We start from the raw sequence: 16,550 nt of genomic DNA, 5'->3' as shown, positions 1-16,550 counted from the left end.
TTTTCCCAACATGGGGTTCCAACCCCAAAACCTGAGATTAAGAGTCTCATAGCTCTACTGACTGAGCTATCACACTATTAACGGGTGGGAGAAGGAGGAAACTAAAAACCAAGGAACGGCTGTGGAATTGCAATATTTACTGTTGTTGAATCTCCTGCTTATAAGATGAAATGTACAAGAATCACTGGTTACTGCCTGTTTTGTAATTTCTTGCTTTTAAATTAAAACCCTTAAAATGGTGTTGGTGGGGATAGCTCTCTAGGTGACTTCCATCACTCCCTGATCAATTTATTCTCTCTCCTTCTTCCTTGCCTTCCCCAGGTATTGTGAGAAAATCCAAGTGCCCAGCCAACTACTTTGCCTGCCGCAGTGGGAGATGCATCCCCATGACATGGACCTGTGATAAAGAGAACGATTGTGAAAATGGCGAGGATGAGACACACTGCAGTAAGTGTTGCATCTGCACTGTGACTGTGAGCAATAGGATTGGTTCCTGAAGCATAGAATTTTAGAGTTTGGAAGGGATATTGGAGGTGATCTAGTCCAAATGCCTTGCTCAGTGCAAGATCCAATGAGTAATATATATTTAAATGGCATTATTATTTATCGTGCAAAACTGCTGGAGAAGGGGTTGGGATTGAGGCCTCTTTTCAAATCCTTAGGGTGGTTTTGGTTTTGGTTACAGAAGTGCCTATTTTCCCCCCCAGATAAGTTATGCGTCCCAGTGATGTTTGAATGCAAGAATCACCGCTGCATCTCCAAGCAGTGGGTGTGTGACGGTGCAGATGATTGCGGAGATGGCTCTGATGAGGACCACCGTTGCAGTAAGCCTTCGCTTCCAATTTAGGAGGGAGAGAGGGAGTGAAGATGGGAAAGCATTCTGGGTCTTAATAATAGAATTATGGAAGGACTTTAAAAAAAAAGTCATTGTATCCAGGTCTTTGCCACAAAGCTAGGCCATCTATCCACCGGCTCCTCCTCACCTCCCAAATATCAGTATATGCACCCCTGATCACAGTGAAGAAGAAGAAAAAGGAAGGGCTGTGATCATTATAGGAAAAATACTTTGGGATAACATGCACAAATGTACCAAGCTTCAGTGCTGCAGCAGAAAGCATAAATAATGTTGAGGTCATGTGACCTGGGAGTAGGGTGGGAGTGGAATAATTTCCAGAGACCACCTCCAGCAAAACAAAAAAACCTGTTGAGTCACCTGAGAGGAAATTAGCAGTGTGAGCTTGAGTACCAGCATCCTGTTCTAGACAGGAGCAGTTCCTGATGAAGAAAAGCCCTCCAGCTCTGGAAGGCAGGTGGTTTTCCAGCAAGCCAGAACAAAGGAAGACTGGGTCCCCACCCCCACCCCTGACCTCTATTTATTTATTTATTTTGGGAAGAAGGCACAAGGCTTTGGGAAGAAGGCACAAGGGCTCTGGGGACATCCTAGAGTCCTCATGCCTGCATGAGCTTTCCAGAGCCAAATAAGCAGCCCTCCACCTTGTGGGGGATGGCGATCCCGGGGGTTCCTGGCTTTACACAATTTTGTCTTTATACGTGGACCTCCGGAACCGAACCCTCACAAAAGGTGCCAGTTACCTGTAGCGTTGAGAGCAGCATCAACCTCCTTCTACCTGAGTACTTACTTTGGCTCTGTTGAGTAATCGTCAGTCTCTTTACATATCCCTCTTGATCAGTGGCTTCTGCTCCTCCAGGTCACAGCACTTGTGCTGCAGGCTCCTTCCAGTGCCCAAACAGCTACGTGTGTGTCCCAGAACGCTGGCTGTGTGATGGGGACAAAGACTGCAATGATGGAGCTGATGAGAGTGTGGCTGCTGGCTGCTGTGAGTCGCTTCTTCTCAGTGCTCAGATTCTGATCACGATCACATGTTGGATTGTTTCTTGTTGACTTATTCCACTAGTTTCCTCAGACTGGCTTGGCTTGTGTTGCATTTTCCCTTTTCCTCTTCAGTGTATTCTCCTCAGTGCTGGGTGGGAATATGGGTTAGTGTTAAAGACACCGTGGAGGAAAGAGAAAAGGGATTCAGTGGTAGGTACAAAATCCTCCCTAGTGGCATGTCACTGGCCCAGTTCACATGCCACAGTAAACCATAGTTGATGGTTTAACACAGAAACACCTGCCTGGACAGTCTGTCTCTTCTCTGGAAACATATCCTGTCCAGTGCTATTCCAGATCACCTATTTCGATATGTCTGCCTCTGTGCCAAGCTGCAGTCATATTCCTCTCAACCTCTTCATAGCCTGGGTTCCTTCCATAGATACAGAGTAGACTGCATTCTTATCAGTCTGAAGAGTCATAAATTACAATTCCTGCATTTCTTCCTCCAGCAACGGAGACAATCACAATCACAAATCAAATAAACATTCAGTCAGTAGCCAAACAATCCCACGCTTCCCAACACTTAACCTCTTCTCATTAATCAGGAGAGGGCAGAAAAAAGCAAATGCAGAAATCTCAGTGTAACATTAAACCGTCTGCCCCCCTCCTTCTCCATTCTGCTGCAGGGATTTTCCCTCAAGACGTTAAAATTCCATTTAAATGCCTTCAGAAATTTCAAATCTTACACGACAGCTGATTAAGTCACAGCCTGCATTACATGTCTTGTCTAGTGAGTGATTCTTAGTTTTACCCAATTAGTCAAATTGAAGGAGGAATATTTCCACTCTTTATGGCAGTCGTTCTTCGGCAGATGATTTGCTCCTGGTATCACCCTCATTCTGCTTCCTAAGGGGGCAGTCATGGGGTCAAACATGGGGTCAAAGCTATAGCCTCCCCAATTCTTCCCAGGGAGGTCCGGGAGAGGTCATGCCTCATTCTCTCCTTGCCCTCTGCCAGAATTTCTTTAGAACCCTTGGAGGGGTTGTAACTGTTTGTTATGAACTTTAAATGTCCAGGGGTGTTATAAATGTTTAAAAGGATGTGTGATGCTTTTTAAAGTTTGAAAGGAGTACATTCTACATGCTACAAAACTACTAAATGTCCAAATGGTTATTTAGTAAGAGGGGTTGGATTGCAAAAGAGAATAAGGGAAAATGATTACACGTTGTGATGTCTGATTTCAGTGTACAACAACACATGTGACGAACGGGAGTTCATGTGCACCAACCGGCAGTGCATCCCCAAACATTTTGTGTGTGATCATGACCAAGACTGTGCGGATGGCTCTGATGAAGCCCCAGATTGTGGTGAGTACACACCTAGAACAGGAGAGTAGGCAAAACCCTCCAAGTATTCTCCAGTTTGGGTTTTCGGATTGAAAGTAGGTATTTCAGGGTAAGGGGGATATTTCTGGAAAAACATATTGTGCTTGTTGCCACTGTTTCCCCACATGTTATTTATTTGTTTTTCATGGAGTCTCATGGGTGATTCCAGACGGTTGGGGGGTCGCATAGTAAATGGATGGTGTCCCAGTGCTACACAGCCAATCAGACTGGCAAGCACAGCTGCCTGGAAGTGAGAGCAAGGGAGGACAGTGTAAATGGCTGGGGTTCAAAAAGTGGTTGCTTTGAGGTCTCCAATTGCTGTTTTTCATTTGTCAGCTCTCAGAGACTGTCTAGCCCTCTGTGTATTGCCCTCCCGTCACCACTGTGTCCTTTGGTCATGGTGGCTGACGTTGTGTCCCAGTTTCAGCCTCTATTATCCCTGATGGCTTTGTAATGGTGCACCAATCTGTACTCATATGAGTAGCAAGGCTGGGAAAGCCTCTGCTGAGCCTCTGCAAACCCAGCCAGGTTTAACATAAGTTCTGAGCTTGATGGACAATCACTTGATCTCAGATTCTTCTGAGTGGGCAGATGGTTAGCAGTTGTTTCTCTGAATAATCTCAATGCTTGGTTTTTTATGGTTCTTTGTTTTTTCAGTTTCCTAAATTTTTTATTAAACTGTTTTGGACTGTGGGTGCCTGGGCCCTCAGGGCCCCCTGGAGTATATCCAGTGATAGGATATATCCCCATTTACTTTGCCTCCACATGCATGTTGACTCTCATATCATTGGAGCTTGTTACATAGTACAGCCTGACTTTCCCATCTTCCCCACCTTCCCTCTTTCCCCTCAGAGTACCAGACATGTGGCCCCAACGAGTTCCGCTGTGCCAATGGCCGCTGCCTGAGCAACAAGCTTTGGGAATGCGACGGCGAGTTTGACTGCCATGACCAGTCCGATGAAGCCCCAAAGAATCCCCGCTGCTCTGGTCCTGGTAGGCTCTGTGATGGATAGGGAGATGGGAGAGGCCTGACTGCTTGCAGCCGAGCTTGTCATGTAGGGAGCCTACAATTAGGAAAACTGCAAGGAAGCTGTTTTTAACTTGACTAATTAGTCTGTTGGTGCTGTCCCTCCAAGCCATATTGCATTTAATTCCAGCCTCCCCACACCTTCCATAGGCCATGAGAGGTGTTGCAGTCTACACTTGAATTCTTAAATTGTAATATTTTGATATTGCAGTTATTTTATCATGAATATTATGAAACTGTTCTGAATTGTATTTGTGCATATGAATATTACATGCGCTGTGTGTGTGTGTGTTATGCTTTCCTGTGTGAAACACATTGAGTGTGTCTGTGGAAAAGCAGTACACAAGGTAAGCAGTACAACTGTGGTAGGGAGTAGACCAGCCACATTTAGAGTGCTGCTGTGCATTCACATGTGCTATTATTACTATTTATTATTTATACCCCTCCCATCTGGTTGGGTTTCCCCCGCCACTCTGGGCGGCTTCCAGCAAATACCAACATACATCAAAATATCACAGATTAAAAACTTCCCTAAAGAGGACTGCCTTTACGTGTTTTCTAAATGTCAGGTAGTTGTTCATCTCCTTGACCTCCGATGGGAGGGCGTTCCACAGGGCGGGCGCCACTACCGAAAAGGCTCTCTGCCTGGTTCCCTGTAGCTTTGCTTCTCGCAGTGAGGGAACCGCCAGAAGGCCCTCGGCGCTGAATCTCAGTGTCCAGGCTAAACGATGGGGGTGGAGATGCTCCTTCAGGTATACAGGACCGAGGCCGTTTAGGGCTTTCAAGGTCAGCACCAACACTTTGAATTGTGCTCGGAAACGTACTGGGGAGCCAATGTAGGTCTCTTAGGACCGGTGTTATGTGGTCTCGGCAGCCGCTCCCAGTCACCAGTCTAGCTGCCGCATTCTGGATTAATTGCAGTTTCTGGGTCACCTTCAAAGTTAGCCCCACGTAGAGCGTATTGCAGTAGTCCAAGCGGGAGATAACTAGAGCATGCACCACTCTGATGAGACAGTCTGCAGGCAGGTAGGGTCTCAGCCTGCGTACCAGATGGAGCTGATAGACAGCCGCCCTGGACACAGAATTAACCTGTGGCTCCATGGACAGCTGTGAGTCCAAATGACTCCCAGGCTGCGCACCTGGTCCTTCAGGGGCACAGTGACCCCATGTGGGGGGGTAGCTTTTAGGTTGTGTGGAAAGAATCATGACTGGGGCAGGGGGTCCATCAGGAAGAGTGGGTGTGGAAAGAAAGAGAGAATCTCACTGCTTTGAGACCATCCCTGGCATCTCCTTTCTAAGTCTTCCCTGTCTAATTCCAGAGAGCAAATGCAATGACACCTTTTTCCTGTGCCGTAATGGGCAGTGCATCTCCAACGACCTGCTCTGTGACAACCAGAACGACTGTGGCGATGGTTCTGATGAGCTGAACTGCTTCATCAATGAGTGTCTCAACAAGAAGCTAAGTGGCTGCTCCCAGGAATGTGAAGACCTCAAGATAGGCTACAAGGTTGGGCCTGGTAGTTCATTCTCCTCCTATGGTGGTCGTACTTAGTTGAGCCAAAGGCAGTCGTGGTGTGCTCTTCCTGGAGAGCTACTGAATCATAGAATCATAGAGTTGGAAGAGACCACAAGGGCCATCCAGTCCAGCCCCCTGCCAAGCAGGAAACACCATCAAAGCATTCCTGACAGATGGCTGTCAAGCTTCTGCTTAAAGACCTCCAAAGAAGGAGACTCCACCACACTCCTTGGCAGCAAATTCCACTGTCAAACAGCTCTTACTGTCAAGAAGTTCTTCCTAATGTTTAGGTGGAATCTTCTTTCTTGTAGCTTGAATCCATTGCTCCGTGTCTGCTTCTCTGGAGCAGCAGAAAACAAGCTTTCACCCTCTTCTATATGACATCCTTTTACATATTTGAACATGGCTATCATATCACCCCTTAACCTTCTCTTCTCCAGGCTAAACATACCCAGCTCCCTAAGCCGTTCCTCATAAGGCATTGTTTCCAGGCCTTTGACCATTTTGGTTGCCCTCCTCTGGACATGTTCCAGCTTGTTACCCAACTGTAATACTGGACACAGTATTCCTGGCGAGGTCTGACCAGAGCGGAATACAGTGGTACTACGGTATTACTTCCCTTGATCTAGATGCTATACTCCTATTGATGCAGCCCAGAATTGCATTGGCTTTTTTAGCTGTTGCATCACACTGTTGACTCATGTCAAGTTTGTGGTCTACCAAGACTCCTGGATCCTTTTCACATGTACTGCTCTCAAGCCAGGTGTCACCCATCCTGTATTTGTGCCTTTCATTTTTTTTGCCCAAGTGTAGTACTTTACATTTCTACCTGTTAAGATTCATCTTGTTTGCTTTGTCCCAGTTCTCTAATCTGTTAAGGTCATTTTGAAGTCATTGATAAAGATGTTGAATAAGACTGGGCCCAAGACAGAACCCTGTGGCACCCCATTAGTCACTTCTCTCGAGGATGAAGAGGAGCCATTTGGGTTCAGTCAGTCAGCCAGTTACAAACCACTGGATGGTAGCATTGTCTAGCCCACATTTTATCAGCTTCTTTACAAGAATAACATGGGGCACCTTGTCAAAGGCCTTGCTGAAATCAAGATAGGCTATATCCACAGCATTCCCTTCATCTACTAGGCTTGTAATTCTGTCAAAAAATGAGATCAGTTTAGTCTGACATGACCTATTTTTCAGAAACCCATGTTGACTTTTAGTGATCACAGCGTCCCTTTCTAGGTGCTCTAGAATCTTTCCTGGTATTGATGTCAGGCTGACTGGGTGGTAATTGTTTGGGTCCTCCCTTTCCCCCCTTTTGAATATAGGGACAACATTTGCCCTCCTCCAGTCTGCTGGGACTTCGCCTGTTCTCCAGGAATTCTCAAAGATTACTGCCATTGGTTCTGAAATCACCTCTGCCAGTTCTTTTAATACTCTTGGATGTAGTTCAGCTGGCCCTGGAGACTTGAATACATCTAAACTAGCCAAGTATTCTTGTAATACCTCCTTACTTGTTTGGGGCTGTGTTTCCCCTGCTGAATCATCTGCTCCATATTCTTCAGGTCAGGCATTGTTTTCTTTTTTGGAGAAGACTGAGGCAAAGGAGGCATTGAGGAGTTCTGCCCTTTCTCTGTCCCCTGTTCGCATTTCACCATCTTCTCCTCTAAGTGACCCCACTGTTTCCTTGTTCTTCCTTTTGCTACGGACATACCCATAAAAGCCATTTTTGTTTCTTTTAACCTCTTGAGCAAGCCTGAGTTCATTCTGTGCTTTAGCTTTTCTGACTTTGTCTCTACACATGCTGGCTATTTGTTTGAATTCCTCTCTGGTGGTTTCCCCCTTTTCCCATTTTTTGTATTTTTCTCTCTCCCCCTGGGCCACGTCATTCAACTGGTAAAATAATAATAATAATAATAATAATAATAATAATAATAATAATAATAATAATAATAATTTATTATTTATACCCCGCCCATCTGGCCGGGTTCCCCCAGCCGCTCTGGGCGGCTTCCAACAAAACAGAAATTCTAAAATACAGAAATGGTAGGACAGATGAGCACAGCTTTGTCATCACCATTGTTGTGGCAGGTTCCCCCTTTAAGCCAGTGAGGCTACAAGGTGATGCTGGGTCTGGGACAGCCCTCCGACCAGGTGGGGTGAGGTGGCAGGTTTTATGGGGGTTGCTATTAAAGAGCAGCAAATTGTCAACTGTTTGGTTTGCTACTATGCATTTTTTGCTGGAGGGTTAGGTCTTAGTTCACTTGGGAACAGCCCTTTGCTTGTCGTATAGAAGGTCCCTGGTTCATTTTTTGGCACCTGAATAAACAACTTTGCTGCCATGCCAGTTGCAAAGTGGAAGGCAGGAGAGGGAGAAAGGGAGTCATGGCTAAGTTGCATTTTCTATAAACATGGAAACTAGAAACTTAACTTCAAATAAGTAAATAAATCTGACATTCCCTCGGTTTTATCTCAAAATGTGTACTATATTCAAAATGGGCACTATATTCTGTCCAGCCTGAGAACAGGGCTTCGGAGCACAATTCCCATGTCTGTGTGAATGGGTGGAGGCATGCCTCTTAACCCATATTGAATAGAGGTGGGTGTCACTGCCTATAAACCTGTCATGACTTTCTGCTGCCCCCTGCAGTGCAGATGTCGCCCTGGGTTCCGGCTGAAGGATGATGGAAAGACTTGCCTTGACATTGACGAGTGCGCAACCACCTATCCCTGCAGCCAGATGTGCATCAACACGCATGGCAGCTTCAAGTGCTTGTGTGCAGATGGCTACCTACTGAAGCCAGATGACCAAACGAGCTGCAAAGCTGTCACAGGTGAAGCTGATCCTCAGTGCTGTGAATGTCCTTAGAGATCAGCAGAAGGCAGAGGGGTCCTGTCATTTGTTAGGGCAAGTGGAAACTTTGCAGCGCAGGCCAGATCGCCATGGACCACATGGGAGTCTTTGCCTCTCTGCCTGTATCCCAGGAACCCTGACCACATGTCCCCTGTTCTAGGTAACACAGGGATGGTTGCTTTGGCTGCATTGGGATTGCTGAGGGGCAGCTGAGAAGAGAAGGGAAAGCACCCCCTCCCTGGTGCTGCTGTTAGTGGGTGCATCTGCATTGCTGGAGCTTAGGCGATTAGATCATCCGCTCCCCAGAGGTTCCAGTAAAGGACTACTGACCCCATACTGCTGTTACCAACTGGGCCACACCGATCCTGGCTGCATCGGGGTTGCTCAGGCATGGGGATTCCCCCCCCCCAAATCTGTCTGTCCCTCCCTCCCTCTCTATCCACCCCGTCTCTGTCACACATGCAGAGCAACTGCTAATAGCATTATGGGACAATGATCTTGGCTGCTTCAAGAGCACGTTGGTGGTGAGGTTGCATTGTGTGTGCATGTGTGTGAGAGAGGGAGGGAGGTTACACGTGTGTGCTTTGGGGAGGGTGTTGTCTATGTAGAAGTGTGAGTGAGTGCGAATGTGAGGGTATGGGTGAATGAGTGTGGGGGCAAGGGGGGGGGTGCCAGCCCTGGTCCCACCCACCAGTAAGTCTGGCCTGCAACCACCTGCCCATGGCCACATTTGGCCCTCAGGGGCAAAAAAAGGTCATCCATCTCTGCTTTGGGGTTTGGTGGGATTAATCTGAGTATTGAGTATGGACAGGGCTGGCCCAAGACATTTTAGCATCTGAGGCAAAACACAAAGTGGTACCCTCTCCCTGCCAGGGAAGAAGGGGTGAGTGAAGATCTACATCAGGAATAATCAAGGGAATAAAGTTATACACTGGGATCTGCTGCCTCTGTGGATTCTGCCACCTGAGGTAGTTGCCTCACCTTGCATCACGGGTGGGCCAGCCCTGAGTATAGGGTGGCAGGTGCAAAAGAGGACAGGGAGCTCCTGCACTTTTAGTTATATAGAAGATGGAAGTCATATCTGTTGTTCTCTACACAACAAATAACAGTGCAGGCACCCCCGCCTTCTTTTGCACCTGACCACCCTACTTGAGTTGAGAAGCAGCAGGTTTAAAAGTCATTCAGTGGTGTGTATATTTGTGTGAAATGGCCCTTATTGCAGTCATACCAACATTAGGCGTGGCTTCCTTAGAGGTTGGTATGCTCTGCTTTGTCACTAATCCTTCCCTCTCTTTCTTAGATGAGGAACCCTTCCTGATCTTTGCTAATCGGTACTACCTAAGGAAGCTTAGCCTGGATGGATCCAACTATACACTGCTGAAACAGGTAATAATAATAATAATAATAATAATAATAATAATAATAATAATAAATTTTTATTTATACCCCACCCTCCCCAGTCAAAAACCGGGCTCAGGGCGGCTGACACCAACAGAACCACAATAAAACATAAAAACAATTAATTAAAATACAGATTAAAATACAGTATTAAAATTTAAAGTGCAGCCTCATTTCAAGTAGGCCATAAGTGGCTGACACCAACAGAACCACAATAAAACATAAAAACAATTAATTAAAATACAGATTAAAATACAGTATTAAAATTTAAAGTGCAGCCTCATTTCAAGTAGGCCATAAATCCAAGCCATGAGGGAGAAAAACACAGGGGTCAGGCTGAGTCTAACCCAAAGGCCAGGCGGAACAGCTCTGTCTTGCAGGCCCTGCGGAAAGATGACAAATCCCGCAGGGCCCTGGTCTCCTTGGAAAGAGCGTTCCACCAGGTTGGGGCCAGTACTGAAAAGGCCCTGGCTCTAGTAGAGGCCAATCTAGCCATCTTATGACTCGGGATCTCCAGAATATTATTATTTGTGGACCTTAAGGTCCTCCGCGGGGCATACCAGGAGAGGCGGTCCCGTAGGATGAGCTTTGAAGGAGGCTTTGAAGGAGGAGGACATTCTGTATGAGCAGATTTTGGGGGAAAGTATTTTTTTGTATTGTGACTTAGAAAATTTTCAAGCAGCATTCCCCCCCCCCCCCGACACACGACTATTTTGCTGATTGCCACTTCTGTTCTGCTCCCAATTACCTGCCTTGTACCTGCTGGCCATGTTTCTTTCCCAGCCCCCTTTCATCTGATATATGTGCATGTGACCCATTTAAGAAAGAGTGTTCCAATAGGTGGTTGGACATTTATGGTGGTGGCTTTGTCTGGCACTCTCCCAGGTATATGGAAGGCCTGGGTGGGAAAAGGCTATTTCATGGCGGAGTGCCATACCTGTGGAAAAAAGAAAGCGCCTCATTGCAAAGCATCTTCATGATTGTTTCCGTGGTGGAGCCCCTCATTTAGAAATAGCCACTCACTTGAGATCAGCTTATGCTTGTGGACAGCTTAGCTTTCCAATGGCACTCTCAAGCACTGTTGTGCCATGAGACAACTGCCACAGGAAAGAAGCTGCTGTCTAATGAAAAGCACCTGTAAGCTCAAGGCATCTACCCACAGAGCACACTGCCGGCTGCATCCCTGCATGAGTCCCTGCTCGGGCTGTGCCTCCTTCCAGCCAGCTTCTGGTGGGGGCTGATTGGTGTCTCACATAGAACTGCTTCACTTCCCAGTGCAGAGATGCAGCAGAGTTACCTGCTCTTGGAGGGTGCTGGTTGTTTCATCTTTGCACACAGTATTTCTCTCAGCTTGCCTCCTCCTAATCAAAGTGCATGCCCAGAGGAGGGTCTCATTTAAAAATGTACCTTTTGCCAGGGGCTTTATAACTCAGTAGCAGAATATATCCTTTACATGCAGAAGGTCTCAGATTCAATCCCCAACTTCTTCAGGGAGGGCTGGGAGAGACTTCTATTGGAAGCCCTAGAAAGCCAAGTCAATGTGAATAATGCTGAGCCTTCTGATGTTCCTGCACCCTAAAAGAAAGCCAGTGGAGGAGGGATAAGAGTGAACTGTGTCTTCATTACAACAAGGATTAAGTAAAGGGTAAAGGGACCCCTGACCATTAGGTCCATTCGTGACCGACTCTGGGGTTGCGGCGCTCATCTCACGTTATTGGCTGAAGGAGCCAGCATACAGCTTCCAGGTCATGTGGCCAGCATGACAAAGCCGCTTCTGGTGAACCAGAGCAGCGCACAGAAACACTGTTTACCTTCCTGCTGTAGTGGTACCTATTTATCTACTTGCACTTTGAGGTGCTTTCGAACTGCTAGGTTGGCAGGAGCTGGGACCGAGCAACGGGAGCTCACCCTGTTGCGGGGATTCGAACCGCCGACCTTCTGATCAGCAAGCCCTAGGCTCTGTGGTTTAACCCGCAGCGCCACCCGCTGTGGACTTTTATCATGTGCCAAATTGCCAGAGAAAGCAGCTTGCCTGAAGCAATCTAGTGAGTTCATGATAGAGGTGAGACTCGAACTAAGGACTCGGCCCTCTTAGCCACAGTGCTGTTGTTCCTGTGACATAACAGCTAATACTTGTCTCCTCTCTCGGGGGGCTTAGGGGCTGAATAATGCTGTGGCTTTGGACTTTGACTACCGGGAGCAAATGATCTACTGGACGGACGTCACAACACAGGGCAGCATGATCCGTCGCATGCACATCAATGGCAGCAACGTACAGGTGTGAGACCAGTGTCATTTGTGATCATCATCTGAGGCCCCTCCCATAGAGGTTCAGAGGGTGGCAACATGAAAACAGGCATTTTCTGCAGTGGCTCCCTGCTTGTGGGATGCTCTCCCCAGGGAGGCTTGCCCGGCACCTTCGTTGCATATCTTTAGGAGCCAGGCAAAAACATTCCTCTTCCCCCAGGCTAATTAAATATACGGCCTTTTAAACTGGTGGCGGGTGTTGGCTGGTTGTCACTATGATGTGTATTTTTGTGTTTTTATACTGTAAACCACCCAGTGATCCTCAGATGAAGGGCGGTATATAAATTTTATTTATTATTTTGACTGTATCTGCCCTGACTTAGGGTTATGGAAGGACCACAACTCAGGGCTCACCCGCACTTTGCTCCATGCTTTCTAGGCACAGGCCTGGGCTTGCCAGGTTCAGGTTTGAGCAGTTTGTTGGTTTGTTTGTCCCCACACTTTTCCCCAGGAAAACTGCTGAATCGGAGCAAACAGCAATCCATGGAAAACCCAGTTGCCATTTGCTCAGATTCAGTGGTAAAATGTGGGTTTTCCCAAGGCAAGGACCGGGACAAAAACCGCTCAAACACAAACTTGGAAAGTCCAGACCTGTGCATAGAAATGAGCCCTCCTTTGCAGAGCACCTGCTTTCTATGATGTCTTCAGGTAGAGCTAGGGTTGTTCCCTGTATGAAATCCTGGATAGCCACTGCCCATCAGTGTAGAAAATACATGGCTGGGTGGACCAGTGGTCTGGCTCAGTAGTAAGGTTGCCAGACTCAATAGAGGACAGGACTTCTGTGCCTTTAATTGCCCTGCTCTCTTTTGAGTCTGGAAACCTTAAAGAGAAACCAGCAGACCCTTTGCTTGGAAATTAAAGGGTCTGCTGGTTTCTCGTTAAGGTTTCCAGACTCAAAAGAGAGCAGGGCAATTAAAGGCACAGAAGTCCTGTCCTCTATTGAGTCTGGCAACCCTACTCAGTAGAGGCAGGTTCCCGTGTTTCTGTGTTTCCCTCCCTGTAGGCTCAGGATCCACTCCCATGCACTCAAGCAGTCTTCGCCGCACCACATCACAGGCCTATGCAGGGCTTTCTTGTGCTTAACCTTTTCCCCTCCCTCCCTACCCACCCAAAGCAAACCAATTTGTCTAAAAGTAGCCTGTCCACAAGCAGGGAAGGCATTCCTTCGACCAGGGCTTCCTTTAGTGTGTTCCTTCTTTCAAGCTGTTATTTGGTCTTGTGCACTTCCAGGTTCTGCACCGAACTGGGCTGAGCAACCCTGACGGCCTGGCTGTGGACTGGGTGGCTGGAAACCTGTACTGGTGTGACAAGGGAAGGGACACCATTGAAGTATCAAAGCTGAACGGGGCCTACCGGACTGTGCTGGTGAACACAGGGCTACGGGAACCGCGGGCGCTGGTGGTGGATGTGCAGCATGGGTAAGTCTGTTGGGTGGTGTCTGAGGCAGCGCCCAGGTTTTAAGCAGTTTAGGAAGCGCTTAAGCTTTATTTGTTACTCTCATTAAGACTCTTTGTCCATGAACTCCCAAGGAACAAATTATTATATTGTGCTTTCCAATTCTTCTGAAAACCCATCCTTTTAAAAAGAAACATTTAGCCACTGAAGAAATCAGAAGTGGCAGGAAGCTTGGAGTTAAATATAAACTATGGTTTAATGCAGAGGTTCCCAAACAATGGTCACCCACAAGCTTCATTCAGGCAATCCACAACATGCCTGTGGTTCAAGATTGGAGACAGCACATCCATCACATTAAATACTTACATCAATTTTTTAAGTTGACTTTTTATTGCTTCTTTTATTTCTTACATTGTACTTCATTGTATTTCTAGCTGAATTCAATGGAATTAAAATTGTTATCATGAAATACAATATATGAGAATTAAAAGAAGCAATAAAAATACAATTGAAAATAATTCAGCATCTAGCAGAGCAACATTACAGTTGCTATGATGGTAAGCAGAATAATCATTAAGTAGTCCACCAAGATCCTTGGCAATTTTCAATTGGCATGAATGATTAGCCTGCTCTGTACGCTGCTGAAATTGCACCCCGCCTGCTTAGCATTATGTGTGAACCAGCATTTGTAGTTTGTTTCTTTCTGAACCAATCACATGGTTTGTTTGTAGAGAAACAAACCATGAGGATTAGTTTGCATCTAACGCTAAACTGGCCTCTGGTTTCTCTCCTCCTGACTCCAGAAAGGGAGGAGCAGAGTAAGCACAATTTTAGCACTGAACATACTGCTTGCTCATATTAAACTATAGTTTATTTTAGCTATGGTTTATTGTTACAGGGGAACAGGGTCTTTGCCTCATTGTAGTGATTTTTAATATGTTTTGTAAGAAACTCTGAGAGCTCTTGTTACCAGTGGGCTAATTGAATGTGGGGAGTGACCACAGCTGCTGTTCTATGTTTTCGCTATTCGTGTTACTCACTCCCGTTTGCTCTTTCCTAGGTACTTGTACTGGACAGACTGGGGTGACCATTCCCTGATTGGCAAGATAGGCATGGATGGCACAAACCGGAGCGTCATTGTGGACTCGAAGATCACCTGGCCCAACGGCCTCACCCTGGACTACGTGAACAGCCGCATCTACTGGGCTGATGCCCGAGAGGACTACATTGAATTTGCCAGCCTGGATGGCTCTAACCGTCACATAGGTAAGAGAGCTGAAGGAACTGTGAAGCTTATGTTCATATGCACATTGGTTGAGCCAAGTGGCCATAGCTTTCATGGGTTGGGTACCTAGAGGCAGTAGCTCAGTTGCAGAGCACATAGCTTTGCATGCAAAAGATCCCAGATTCAATCCCTGGCATCTCCAGGTAGGACTAGGAACCATTTAGAGCAACTGCCATCAGGATAGAGCCTATATTATAGACCCGAGGGAGCCAAGGTGGTCCCTTCCAGATGCTATTGAACCATCCACTCCCATCATCCGTAATCAAATCCCATTATCCCTGTTCCTTTGACCATGCTCACTGGAGCTGATGGGAGTTGGAGTTGGACAACATCTGGAAAGCCACATTTTCCCCAAGACCCAGGCACACCCTTGGCTAGTAGTCCTCTGGACTCCAGATTTCCACTTGAGTTCTGCGTCCTTGCAACCCAGTGAGAGTCTCTGTCTTCTCAGTCAATGATTTGACTGAGAACAGCAGTGGAAAGGACGGTGGAGGGGTTTTTTTCTATAGAAGTGAGGGCATGGAGTAACTATAATATACAGCACAAATCAAAACTTTGGGGAAACCACGGAAGGAGGGAAAGTCCTAGGTTGATTGATTGAGTGTAAATCTGAAATGTTGGATTGTTGCTTTTTAAAAAAAATAATCTTCTTCTTCTTCTTCTTCTTCTTCTTCTTCTTCTTCTTCTTCTTCTTCTTCTTCGCCAGTCCTAAGCCAGGATATCCCCCACATTTTTGCCCTGACGCTCTTTGAGGATTACATTTATTGGACGGACTGGGAGACCAAATCCATCAACCGGGCCCACAAGACCACAGGCACCAACAAATCGGTGCTGATCAGCACCCTGCACAGACCCATGGATATCCACATCTTCCACTCCTACAGGCAGCCCGATGGTGAGTGCCATGCTCCATCCAGGATATGAAAGTCACTGTTTGCAGGGAGCATAGTTTAGTTACCACACAATGGGGCACAGCACAGATGCATTCAGAGCAGAGTGCTAGGCCCATCACCTGCCAGGCCCAGGACCAAATGGGGTAAGCGAGGCAAATTAGTGGCAATAAAAACCAGAGGCAGAGCTTTTTGTATTGCTCTGGCCTGACAGCAAGTCTGACCAGACAAGTATTTTAAGAGGGCAGGCTGCTCAGGTGGCTTCTTTGGAGATCTGGAAAGTTACTCTGTACTCCCCTTCAGCTTGGGCACAGGTTCAAAGCCTTACTGTGGGCTTAAGCCCTGACACAAAGGAGAAAGTGGGCTACTGGGGTAGCTCTCTCTGTTACATTTGCTAGCAAAATGCTGTTATGGATCTTTGCAACCCTCCACCAACCCTACATGATGCCTTGTTGAAAGAGAACTCTAGTCCTTAATGAGCCTGCCCCTGGCAAACCCAACACTCAGCTTGTTGAGACTAGGAGAGAGAGAGGGCCTAGGCATGCCACTTATCCCTGACTAGCTCCTCAGCTGGAGGGCAGGGTGTGGCAGGGTAAGGATGAGAGATGGCAGTGTTATTGAGTCTGGATCGCCTGCAGTAGCTGATTGGGTCTGCAGTGGGT

At 46.9% G+C, this 16,550-nt stretch overlaps 1 protein-coding gene across 6 annotated transcripts in view; it reads left to right on the top strand.

The window, feature by feature from the left end:
- Window positions 1-16,550, top strand: part of LRP1 (LDL receptor related protein 1) — a 335,312-nt gene that overhangs the window by 284,930 nt on the left and 33,832 nt on the right. For all 6 annotated transcript variants that reach the window (XM_060272179.1, XM_060272176.1, XM_060272175.1 and 3 more), the window contains 12 exons: window positions 322-447; window positions 708-824; window positions 1,710-1,838; window positions 3,079-3,201; window positions 4,072-4,212; window positions 5,566-5,753; window positions 8,410-8,593; window positions 9,914-9,999; window positions 12,170-12,289; window positions 13,549-13,736; window positions 14,774-14,979; window positions 15,705-15,893. In XM_060272179.1, coding sequence (XP_060128162.1) covers window positions 322-447; window positions 708-824; window positions 1,710-1,838; window positions 3,079-3,201; window positions 4,072-4,212; window positions 5,566-5,753; window positions 8,410-8,593; window positions 9,914-9,999; window positions 12,170-12,289; window positions 13,549-13,736; window positions 14,774-14,979; window positions 15,705-15,893 — 1,797 coding nt within the window. The remainder of the gene's footprint in view (window positions 1-321; window positions 448-707; window positions 825-1,709; window positions 1,839-3,078; window positions 3,202-4,071; window positions 4,213-5,565; window positions 5,754-8,409; window positions 8,594-9,913; window positions 10,000-12,169; window positions 12,290-13,548; window positions 13,737-14,773; window positions 14,980-15,704; window positions 15,894-16,550) is intronic.

The sequence above is a fragment of the Zootoca vivipara genome, chromosome 2, assembly GCF_963506605.1.
Source record: "Zootoca vivipara chromosome 2, rZooViv1.1, whole genome shotgun sequence".
Lineage (NCBI taxonomy): Eukaryota > Metazoa > Chordata > Lepidosauria > Squamata > Lacertidae > Zootoca > Zootoca vivipara.
This window is presented reverse-complemented; position numbering and strand designations above follow the sequence as displayed.